General features: G+C 45.6%; 1 protein-coding gene across 3 annotated transcripts in view; it reads right to left on the bottom strand.

Moving 5' to 3' along the window:
- Window positions 1–11,832, bottom strand: part of RASEF (RAS and EF-hand domain containing) — a 72,194-nt gene extending 60,362 nt beyond the window's left edge. Inside the window, exon 1 of one of the 3 annotated variants that reach the window (XM_019940338.3) lies at window positions 11,072–11,832. In XM_019940338.3, coding sequence (XP_019795897.1) covers window positions 11,072–11,502 — 431 coding nt within the window. In that variant the 5' untranslated portion in view covers window positions 11,503–11,832. Of the gene's footprint in view, window positions 1–5,743; window positions 6,315–11,071 lie in introns of those variants that run through there. The other 2 variants (XM_019940339.3, XM_073806029.1) reach the window with 2 other exon arrangements.
- Between the last annotated feature and the right edge of the window lie 317 nt (window positions 11,833–12,149).

Below are 12,149 nucleotides of genomic sequence, written 5' to 3'. Positions count from 1 at the left end.
CCTATAGCATCAATTAGCTCATCCCTTAGGTCAATAGGTGAATGACGCAGAAGTGGAAGTTGCATTTCCCAGCATGTGGATGCTCTGAGCCCAAGTAACAGTCACCAAGTGCAAGCCCATTACCACAGCTGAAGGCAGCCGGCTGCAGGTGAACTCAGTCTGGACACAATGCCCATTCCCTGGGGGCTTCCTCCCAGCACAGACGGTACACATGCATTGTCTTTGTGCATTCTGTCCTTGTTCCTGTAACCCAGCAGCCACAACCCAGGTACCTCCATCCACCGAGTTACCTTCACCTTACAAAACAAAGTGCAAAATCCTATACTTGCTTTAAAACGTTTACAGTTTTTCTGTACTGGTACCCTGGACTGTCGTATGTTTCTATTAAGCATCTAATGTGACTTTTTTATTGTGCTAATATCTTATTCAGATTGTTACTGGTTTTCTGAGTATGCTGGTTGCAAAGCTATACAGATATGGAGAGATCAGCCCCATCCCTACTTTTATTTTCCATATGTCCTTTGTGTGTTTGCAGAACATTAGGTTTGTCTAGAATACATGTGCTGTGTTAGAGTAGAAATGCATGCACTGTAATTCATTCACTGACATCCCCAGGCTAACCATCTCTGCCAGACTGAAGTACATGCTATGCCAACAGATCCCCAAGGAGGAAAAGAAAACATATTTGCATCACAAACACGAACACTAGTTTATGGCATGTCCATTAGAAAACATGATATATGAACGTCCTAAAACATGGATTTTCTAAGCAAATGTTGGTTGACTCCTCAGGAATTCGTCCACCTCAGCCAGAGCAGACTGTAACTGTTCTACAGGAGCAAGAATTACGAGGTGAGTGGGTCACACCAGGGGATGCACTGTGCAACCCCCATGCCTAAGGAGATGGGCAACAAGCCAGTGCCGGCTGCCTCAACCTCCCACCGCCCCTCCACCTCTGGACCAGGCAGCCACAAGAGGCTCACAGCAGGTGAAACCTCCACCGCTGCACCCAGATTTCAGAATGAATAACTCATCTGCACTTGTTTGTTTTCTTTTTTTTTTTTTTTTTTTTTTTTGCGGTACGCAGGCCTCTCACTGTTGTGGCCTTTCCCGTTGCGGAGCACAGGCTCCGGACGCACAGGCTCAGCGGCCATGGCTCACGGGCCTAGCCGCTCCGCGGCATGTGGGATCCTCCTGGACCGGGGCACAAACTCGTGTCCCCTGCATCGGCAGGCGGACTCTCAACTACTGCGCCACCAGGGAAGCCCCACTTGTTTGTTTTCTATCCAGACATTAAAAAAAAACCACTCTAGGTCAGAGATACCATTATAACAAAATGGTCACTTTGAGCATGCTCCATAATTGTAATGATCGCGAGGGGGTGTCATGGCTGAACATGCCTATAAAATGCCCCCCAAAAACTGAAATTGAAGAGAGCGGTTGCCCTCAGTGTGCGTGGTGGGAGGGAGCTCTCAGAATGTGTCATTATTTTGAGTGTTTCTGCTTGGTCACCTGAAAACGACAGGTGTGAGTATATTTAAAGGGCAAACCTTGACGGAGCCTGTATTTGGTACTGATCCAAAAAGATATGAGACACAGAGCTTTTGTAGCTATCCCAATTTCTTATCTCTGTAAAAAAGAAATTTTGTATTCCATATGTTTGCTTTTCTTGTGGTTAAGAAGCATATAACATGAAATCTCTATTCTTAACAAACTCTTAAGTGTACGGTATTGTTGCCTACATGCACCTTATTGTGCAGATCTCTAGAGCTTTTTCATGTTGAACGACTGAAGCTCTATAATCCACTGAACTGCAACTCTTCATTTCCCAATCCCTGAGCCCCTGGCAACCACCATTCAACTTTCTAAGAGTTGACTACTATAGATACCTCATATAAGTGGAATTATACCTTATTTGTCTTTCTGTGACTAATGTCCTCAGGTCCACCTGTGTTGTCACATACTACAGAAATTCCTTCTTTTTGTATAGTTCAGTAATATTCCATTGTATGTATATACCACATTTTCTTTATTCATTCATCTATCAATGGACACTTGAGCTGTTTCCACCTCTTGGCTATTGTGACTAGTGCTGCAATGATCACAGGAGTGCAGATATCTCTTCTAGATCCTGATTTCATATTTTTGGATATACATGCAGAAGTGGGATTGCTGGGTCATGTGGTAGTTCTATTTTTAATTTTCTGAGGAGCCTCCATACCGTTTTCCATAGTGGCTGCACCAATTTACATTCCCACCAACAATGTACAAGGGTCCCAATTTCTCCACATTCTAACTAGCAATTGTTACTTTCTGTGTTTTTGATAACAGCCATCCTAACAGGTATGAGGCAATATTCCATTACGGTTTTGATCTGCATTTCTCTGATGATTAGTAATGAGCATCTTTTCCTCCCCATAAATTTTTTTTTGACTGAAGGACAAAATATTCCAATAATGAAAGGAAATACCACTGTGGTACCAGAAAATATAACCTCTCATCACTAAATTCCCTTATTTTTATTTCATTCCTTTTTTTTTTTTTTAACATATCTTAAAACAGTGACAAATACTTTCAGCTTCAAATGAAGAGAAAGAAAGACATCAGGGTAAAAGGTGTTCTGGACATCTCAATGCTTTCAGAGCTCAGCCCTCCTCCTCCAAGGACACACCATCAGGGCAGCAAATCTGGAGGCAGAAAATACTGTACAGCAACATCTGTTAAGCCTGAACAAGGTAACTCAGGAAACTACAAGAACACCCAAGAGCAAAAAAAGAGAGTACAGACAGACTATCTTTGGGTCAAAATACTATCCCACAAACTTGGAAGGGGAAGAAGTAGCATGATTAAAATACTAAGTTAGGGTACCATGGAACCACATGTTCACATCAACACGAATCTTCAAAGCAAGATCACGCCTGACAGTTGAATTTACTAGGGCACATTCTCAGGTAGGAAACAGGGGTTGCAAACTGGAAAAAGTATCTTTCCCGCCTCTGTGCTTTGTCCTTCATGGAATATGCAAAACTGGAGATTCCTACCTAAAATCTGGATTTTTCACCATCCTTTATAAGTTGGCGTCGCTGGCAAAACTGGGCCGATGTCCTGCATGGCAGCATCTGTCCGTCCCCCCAGCATATGAAGCAGAGGCTGCTACTGGGCCCCAACTCCACTCCACCAGGTCTATGTTACCTGCCTGGCCCCGGAGGCTTCAGAGTCTGTGAGCCCCCCTCCACTACATCAGTCACAGCCCACGGGGTGGTAAGAGGAGGGAACGTGGAGATAATTTGACAGGGCCTAGAGTCTCTCTTGCTGGAACTGTGACACCACCACACAAGATAAATGGAGATAACTGCTCTACTGAAGAGAGGAAGAAACTCCCTGAATTTAGTTTGTCCACCTGATTTTTCTTTCTTTTTTAAATTAATGCCTTATTATTTTTTTAACATTTTTATTGGAGTATAATTGCTTTACATTGTTGTGTTAGTTTCTGCTGTATAACAAAGTGAATCAGCTATACGTATTCTTATATCCCCATATCCCCTTCCTCTTGTGTCTCCCTCCCACCCTCCCTATCTCACCCCTCTAGGTGGTCACAAAGCACCAAGCTGATCTCCCTGTGCTATGCGGCTGCTTCCTACTAGCTATCTGTTTTACATTTGGTAGTGTGTATATGTCAATGCCACTCTCTCACTTTGTCCCAGCTTACCCTTCCCACCCCCGTGTCCTTAAGTCCATTCCCTATGTCTGCATCTTTATTCCTGTCCTGCACCTAGGTTCATCAGAACCATTTTTTTCTTTTTTAGATTCCATATATATACCGTGTTAGCATACGGTATTTGTTTTTCTTTCTGATTTACTTCACTCTGTATGATAGACTCTAGGTCCATCCACCTCACTACACATAACTCAATTTCGTTTCTTTTTATGGCTGAGTAATATTTCATTGTATATATGTGCCACATCTTCTTTATCCATTCATCTGGCAATTTGGTCTGCTTGATTTCTGACCCCCAGTGAGAGCTGGACCCAGACCACCCACCTTGTGATTCTTCCCGTTCATTACGCTCACTGATGCCATCCCCTTTGGAGAGAGAGAAACTGTCTAAGAAACTTTTGAGTTTTGACTGGATATCATTTTAAAGCACCCCATTCCTGGTGCAGTTCCAGGCACACATGCATTAAAAGAAAAGTTTTTTAAATGAAGCAGTGAATGAATGACATAGGGAAAAGGCAAGAAGAGTTTCCTCTGTGGGCAAATAACAAAAATGATCCTTAAGACTGGGAACAATTTAAGATGAACTTCTTCCACAATATTATGCCCTCAATTTAAATGACGGATGAGATCGATAAGCAATGAAAAATAGAGAAACTAATGTTTTCAATCTTATACAGTTCTTGAGGATTTCAAGTCCTTTTAGAACAGTATTTCTCACACTTGATAAACATGTAGACCTTATTAAAGAAAATATCTCCTATGGATTCCAGAGTTGATATAAATATTGTTTATATTACATCACTTAACTATAAACAAACATAAACCAGATATAAACTCCTTATACTTATAGCTCCCAAACATTTATGTGACCAACACGCATTTGCAAAATCAGTGGAATGAGAATTAGCAACATTCATTTAAACTGACAAGGGATGCACTTCTACTGAAACTACACCCCCACAGCCAATGTCAGTATGGTCCTGGCAGCTTGTGTGCTGTGCTTTCCAGCCACACTTACAGGATCAAAACCCCACTCCCTGATCACTTTTCCATTGAGGACACAGACAACCCAACACTCTGTGTTGTTGGTCACTTTCAATTTACGTGGACACATCACTTGCACCAAGTCCACTGTTGTGCCTTCCTCATCAGCCCATGCATGACAAGGAACAGATGCCATACAATCTTAAACACAGAGGCAGGTTTTGAAACAGTGTAGCCAAATCTGTCATGTAAGAGTCATCCAGGTGATTCCAAATGTGCTCGAATTAATTTGTTTTATATTATCATATAATGATAACATAAAATGAAAACATAAATGTTTAGTCTTCTAAGATTGCCAAGCATACACATAAAGACCCAAAGGGCCCCCAATTTGAGAAACACTCTTGACATGAAATGTCCATAGTCTGGAGATGTGCCCTGAGGTATTTTTCTGCATTTATTATACTGCATCTCAGGTCCTTCAGATGTCAGAAACTCCTAAGTATTTAAAAACGTGAGACAATGAGCTCCTTGAAGGTCAGGTCTATGAAGGAGTCTCTCTAGTGCCTGGGACACTGGCAGGCACATGAATACCGAGGGAATTAGAGAAAGAATGAAAGAAACACGTCTGAGCTCTGCATCTATATGTCTTGTTTTTATAAGACATATACATAAGGCCTTAAGGGCTAAAATTCACTTTTCTCTTTTTATAATTACTCTGACAAAGGCAATTATAATTTGAAAGACCCCAAATATTTACCCGTTGAAGCAGTGAAACTGTTTTTTTGAGGAATTAATATCAAAGAAATCATACGTGTCATTCCATCATTACAGCTTTCCTCTGGGAAACAGTGTTTACTTTCCATTTTACAACGTGATATGAGACTAACAGAGTCAGATAGGAGCAGCCCAAATACCCACGATAAATACTCTCTTCCCATTTCTTCCCTCCAACGATATACTGCAGCCAGGTGCAACTAAGCTTTCACAAGCTACACATGAAGCAAGAAAGTAGGAGAAAAAAGCAGACGTTTGAATCACCTCAGCATCCTAACCTCCCCCATCATCAAAGGCTCTCTTCTCCGCCATCAGCCTCTAAGCCTCCATTCAAGGCCGATCAGCCCGATTCAGCTACTTCCATTTTACAAATGAAATAAAATCATGTAACCTGGGAAGAAATCAAGAAACAGGTTTTACAAGCTCAAAGTGACCGTGTATTTGAACAGTGATTCCGGAGAGAAGTAAATGAAAACTTCAGGCTAAAAGACAAGCTAGAGAAGAGTCTGTGGTCCTTGGAGGGTAGTCTTCCAATGACACCCCATCTTAAGCCTTTTTCTTTTTACCCATACCATAAGGGCTGAGTAAACAATCTCTCACCAAAACCTGCCAGCAGAGCTCTGAACAATCAGTGAGATCTGAGGGTCAGAGCAGGCCACTGTCTGTATGGCCAAAACTGGCAGTCCTCTAAGGATGGGAGCCCAGAATACCTTTCTGGGGCCGGGAGGCCAAAAAGAAATTACTACCTCGAGATGAAATTCAAATATCAGAACCAGAAGGGGCCACCACACGCAAGCAGAGCTCATAAAAAATAAGCCATACAGAGACTCCTGCTAGGCCCAGGAGCAAGGTTTGGATGGTTCAAGGAAGAGCTGTGCTTTAAATGGACAGGTTTCTCCCACTCAGCAGTAGAGTAATGACACATAATTGTGATAGAGGATATACTGAAGAGGAAAACCAAACAGCAACAGACCAGAAACAGAAAATAAAGATATATATAATCTATATATAGAGATAGAGACATATAAAGATATACATATATATATATATATATATATATACACACACACACACTCACATACATATATATATATCCCCAGTTCTGAATGCAGAAACGGCAGGAAATCTCTGGAAAGCTTGTGGCTAGCACACTGATAGGCCTCAAAGCCAGTGCCAAAGGTAAGCATCACACACAGTCAAAAACATCTTTGAACCTCTTCCAGGACTGAAGTCCAACCCACTATGGTGCCTCAAGGCTGGAACCAATCTCTATCTCCTTGGATGAGTAGCAGATATTACTGGCAATATGGGTGAAAAAAATATACTTATCTTCAAACATTAAAAACACAGTCCAGGGGTTTCCCTGGTGGCGCAGTGGTTGAGAGTCCGCCTGCCGATGGAGGGGACACGGGTTCGTGCCCCGGTCCAGGAAGATCCCACATGCCGCGGAGCGGCTGGGCCCGTGAGCCATGGCCGCTGAGCCTGCGCGTCCGGAGCCTGTGCTCCGCAATGGGAGAGGCCACAACAGTGAGAGGCCCGCGTACCGCAAAAACAAAAAACAACAAAAAAACCAGTCCAAAGCACCCAGATGCTCACATGTGGAAGATACTCAAGAGCTGAGATCAAACAGAGAAGAGCTGATTTAACTCTCGCATCCCAAGCTGTCTCAAGGCCATACCCTCACTGAGTGGGAAGAGAGGGACAAGTGAGGCACTATCTAATCAATCAGTGTCTCTCTGTCTGCTTGTCTTCTGCCTCCTCTCACCCTGTGTCTCCAGCCCTCTCTGTGTTTACCTCTCCCTTTGCGTCCATCTCTCCTCTCCCTTTCCCATCCTGCCAAGCACCATACCATTAAGGGGAAGTGGGCTTTTGAAGCAACTGCACTATTACAAAAGAAGACGATCAGAGGCAAAAGCCCTAAAGTGGACCCCAAGAGAGGGAAATGTAAAGGAGTCCCTGACCATGAAGCTATGCCTCTGCCTACTTGTAGCTTCGTGTTTTCTAAAACGTCCTAGTTAAGCGGGATTGGTGTCACCTGTTGCTTTTCCTCTCCATTTTAGACATCATCTTCATAGTTATGTGGACGTGCCGAAGTAAACCTTTTTGACAATCCACATAACAGTTCACACGTGGGTAGTTTTGGTTCTTCTCAATTAAATTTCTTGTTTCTAAGTTATTCAACAGAAGACTCTTCTTCAGCGTTGTGTGTGTAGAAAGGGCACAAATCATGTGAAACAGCTTGACCACACAGGTCTGATTTTGGTGCCTGAACAAGTCCCGCCCCAGCCCTGTCTGGCACGTCACCAATCACGCTAACCCCTGTTACACCAGAGGCCCCCACCCACCCTGGGTCTAATCTGGCTATTGTGGCAAAACTGGTGCCCATTCACAAGTCCATTGTGGTTCTGGTGCCAGCTGGACCCTCGCATTTCTGTTTGTGAGAACGTGGGGTTCTAAGTTAAAGTGAATCAGTCCACAAATGACACTCAAATCGCTACAAATGGAATTGAGAACACTCTGAAAAGCTTCGGCTCTGACGAGAGGAGAGAGGTGAATTCCTGTCATGACCCCGCCGCAGTCGAATGCTCAATGCACACACACACACACACACACACAGACACACACACCCTATATCCTTCTCTCCTTGCCAATCTCGGAAGATACCAGCTCTCACCAGAATGTGAAAATATAGGGAGGGAACCAACAAAAGAAATGAAGAGAATGCATGCAGCATGAACTAACTGCATTCTCAGTATATGAAGCAGGGAATCAAAGAACATTCAGCAAATATTTATTGAGTACATTTATTGAGTACCTACTGGATACAAACTTCCCTTTCACCAAGATAATGCCCCTGACACCAGAAACTGGCTTCACTAGGTAATTACAACTCTGCTCTCTGTTTCTCCCCAGACATTCTCTTCCCACTTCATGGATTTTTCTTGGCCTGATACAATCCTCCTTCTGGAATTCTCTTAAGTAACTACATTGCCTTGGCCATTCTGGTTTCACCTGCTGGCTGACCTAGTTCCAGCTTACTGGAACTAGTGGTAACGGCCCATCCTGACCCTCTGGACCATTTACACCTGCCCAGCTCAGGTTAACAGTGACACCTGGCGGGACACTCCCCCTCCCCAACTTTTAAGGAAAGGAGTCCCTCAGTTTCTAAGAGAAGACCAACTTGAGAATTTAACACACCACCCAGAGAGCATTTTTATTCTTTCGCAGCGCAATATTATTTTCTCTCTAATATTACAATTATCGATGACTGAGGACTTTAACCCAAATTTGTTTAATATTTTGATCTAAGAGTTTGAATGATCTTTGAAATGGAAATCACTACCACAGTTTGCCTTTGCAGGAACCAAACATTCCTATATCTGATATCTGTTCTGCTTAAACTGTACACAAATACCCCCCTAGGATAGGCGTGGGACAGAGTGCCACCTGGGGGAAGATGGAGTGCCAGGTGGGAAACTAAGGCACCAGATGAAATGGCACAGTTTCCCAGAGAGACCATTTTCCCCCTGGAAGAATATATAATATTTTATGGTAAACCAAGCCCCAGTATATTATAAAGTGAACGTGACTTCTTTTTTTTAAGGTAAAACCTCAAGAATTCAAAGAAAGTTCCTGCTTGCAGGCAGTTTACTGGGTTATGTCCACAATACATGCAGATAACTCTACAAATAACCCTCCTGCCTTTACATGTTCTCTGAGGAAATTTTTGAGAAGTATTTCACCCACACTATGAACTTCCTGAGGGCATGAACCACATCTCCTCCTTCTCTTTGTCTCCAAGTACCTAGGAAGGTACCTAAGACAGTGGCACAAAACAGGCACTCAACAATGTTTGCAGAATTAATTTGGCTGAAATAATGGCAATGACATTGTCAATAAGGAAAGATTTTTATCACATCTGAATGGGAGGAAGGGAAGATGAACAGCTGTATGAGGAAGTAGAATAGAAGCAACCCAATTTACCAAAACAGCTAACGGCTGCCATAGTAACAATCAGGTGAAGCAATTCAGTTTAGTTCTTTTCCACTTGAACGAGTACAGGAAGGCAAATATTGTCCTTGTTAATCTCTCAGGGACTTAGGACACAAGTCTACCAGGTGACGCTGGTGCCATTACATTTAATAACATCTCAAGAGTCGGAAAGGCATCGTGATAATAATGATGTCACCAATAATATTAAGACCTGGTTGTATGCTGATCCTAAGAAGGTCATTTTCATCATTTAAAGGTTAAGTGTCAAATATTGGCTGCTGAGACTTAGCAACTCTGAAAAGTAGTTCAGTGTGTGTGTGTGTGTGTGTGTGTGTGTGTGTAAAATACGGTGTGGTCTGACTCTTATTCTTAATATTGTTACCTTTTTAAACTAGCTGGACCCAAACCAAGTTACAGATGAAAGATGATTCAAAGTATATGGTTTATAGCGAAGTTTAAATTTTTCTACTTCCCTGGTGGAGACACTGCATTTTCACTCATTTGTAAGTAACAGAAAAGATGGGTATCAAGCCCACTTTCTCTACACAATCTCTCTTATACTGCAGTGAGTAAACTTCCATGCCCAGTATTCCTGAACTTTCCAAACAGGAGGGAGAAGCTGGGCGGAGGAAGAAGTGAGGACTCCCAGCCCTGCAGGTCTAAGCGGTGAATGGGTGAGCCAGGCCACTGCTGCCTTCCAGGGCTATTTCCTTTTCTGAGTCTTATGTCTCAGATATGTGAACTGCCAAGCAAAATGTTCAGATCTTCCTAATAATGACAACCAGAGATGCATAAAATTTCAATGAAAATCCAGAGAGCAGAAAAACATTTTATAGTATTAAGATGTTTGTAGTGCCTGAGGAAGAAGTGAAAATAGCTCAAGACATACCATGACTCTAGGCAGAGACAGATGCAAATTAATCTCAATAAAACCTGAATATCTTTCCCACCATGCCCTGAACCTGCAGCAATATAAATGCGCAACAATGTCGTTTTCTACGTAGTAGCAGGAAAACAACAAACACAAAAACCACCATAGAGAATGGCAAATTGGCTAGCAGACCGGGTCACCGAGCGCTGCTGCTCCGGGTGCAGCCTGGAGGCCAGGAGTAGGAGGTGAGGTAATCAAGTCTCTGAGGTTCGGGGAGCGCTCCTAAACCAGCGTCCCGGAAGAATCTCCGGACGCTGTGGATTTCACTCCGGCTTGTGAAACTGAGAAATGAGCAGGTGAAACTTTCTCCCCGAACTATGACTCCGAACGCATTCCTTTTCCTTAACTCTAGGGGATCCCGTCTTGGAAGAGTTAAAAGTGCGTCGGTGAAAGGAGGAAAGCGATAGAGAGAGAGAGAGACAGAGACAAAGAGACAGAGACACAGAGACACAGGGAGAGGGAGAGACAGAGAGAGAGAGAGAGGGAGAGACAGAGAGAGAGGGAGAGACACAGAGACAGAGAGACAGAGAGAGAGACAGAGGAGAGAGAGAGAGAGAGAAAGGGTCCACTGGGTCTGCACACTCCGAGTGTAAGAGGGAGAGATGGCAGCGTCCCAGGGAGGACAGAAACACCACCACCACCTTCCGCTCTGCAAACCACACACGCACCTGGGGATGAACTTGACCTCGTCCCCGAGTCGCGCCTGGAAGTCCTGCCAAGCCTGGCCCGGGCTCGCCGAGTCCCAGTGGGCGGCCAGTGCCGCCGCCGCGTCCTCGTCGCCCTCGTCCTCCTGGCTGTCCCCGGGGTCGGACCCCACCAGGGCCGCAGTGAACGCGGGCTCCCGCGGCCCCCGGCCCCAGCGCCGTCTCCCGCGGTGGGCCCCGCGGAAGCCGCGCGCGAACTCCTGGAAGGTGATGGAGCCGTCGCGGTCGGCGTCAAGCCGCTGGAACACGGCCTCGGCGTCGGCCGGCCGCACGCGCAGCTCCGCGCACAGCGCGCTGAACTCCTCGCGCTCCAGGCGCCCCGAGCGGTTCGCGTCGCAGGCGGCGAAGACGGAGCGCAGCCGGGCCAGCTCCTCCAGGTCCCCGTCCGGCTCCATCCCGCCTGTCGGGGGCGACCGAGAGGGCTCCGGGCCGCGCGGCCCGCTCGGGCAGCGGTGACGGCGGCGAGACCGAGGCCACCTGCTGCCGCCGGGAGTTGCGGCGAGTCAAGCAGGTTAGGCCACTGGCGAGAACGTCGGGGCGGGGCAAAGCGCCTTGGTGGGTCGGGACGGCGCGCTCCGACGTGGCTCCGCGCGCGGACCCTGGCCGGGCTCAGCCCCAGAGCGGTGCGAGCGCGCCCCTAGCCCCGCGCACCAACGCCCGCCGCGACTGAGCGCCCGGCGCGGCCTCACGCACTTGCCCAGCGAGGCCCGGCTCCGCCCCACCTGGGAGGAGGAGCGCCCCGCTCCGGTTCCCACGCCTTCGAGAGTCCGGCTGTGCTTTCCGTGCTGGCCTCTGGAACCTGTGTTTGGGGCTCCTGGAGCTGGGGAGCCCGGCCGGAACTGGGGGTGAGGCAGAAGCGTTGCCAGGGCCTTCGGTATAAACAGTGTTTGCTCGGGTAAATCGAGAGCTGGTATGAGAAGCTAACTCACTGGATAGAGAGGGGAAAGGAAGGTAGGGGTAGGATTCCAAATTGGTTAACGTTATGTGTATTTTATTATTTTCTGATTCCGGAAAATTGGTAAACTTCCGTGTATACAAGTTT

Source organism: Tursiops truncatus, chromosome 6 (genome assembly GCF_011762595.2).
Source record: "Tursiops truncatus isolate mTurTru1 chromosome 6, mTurTru1.mat.Y, whole genome shotgun sequence".
NCBI lineage: Eukaryota > Metazoa > Chordata > Mammalia > Artiodactyla > Delphinidae > Tursiops > Tursiops truncatus.
This window is presented reverse-complemented; position numbering and strand designations above follow the sequence as displayed.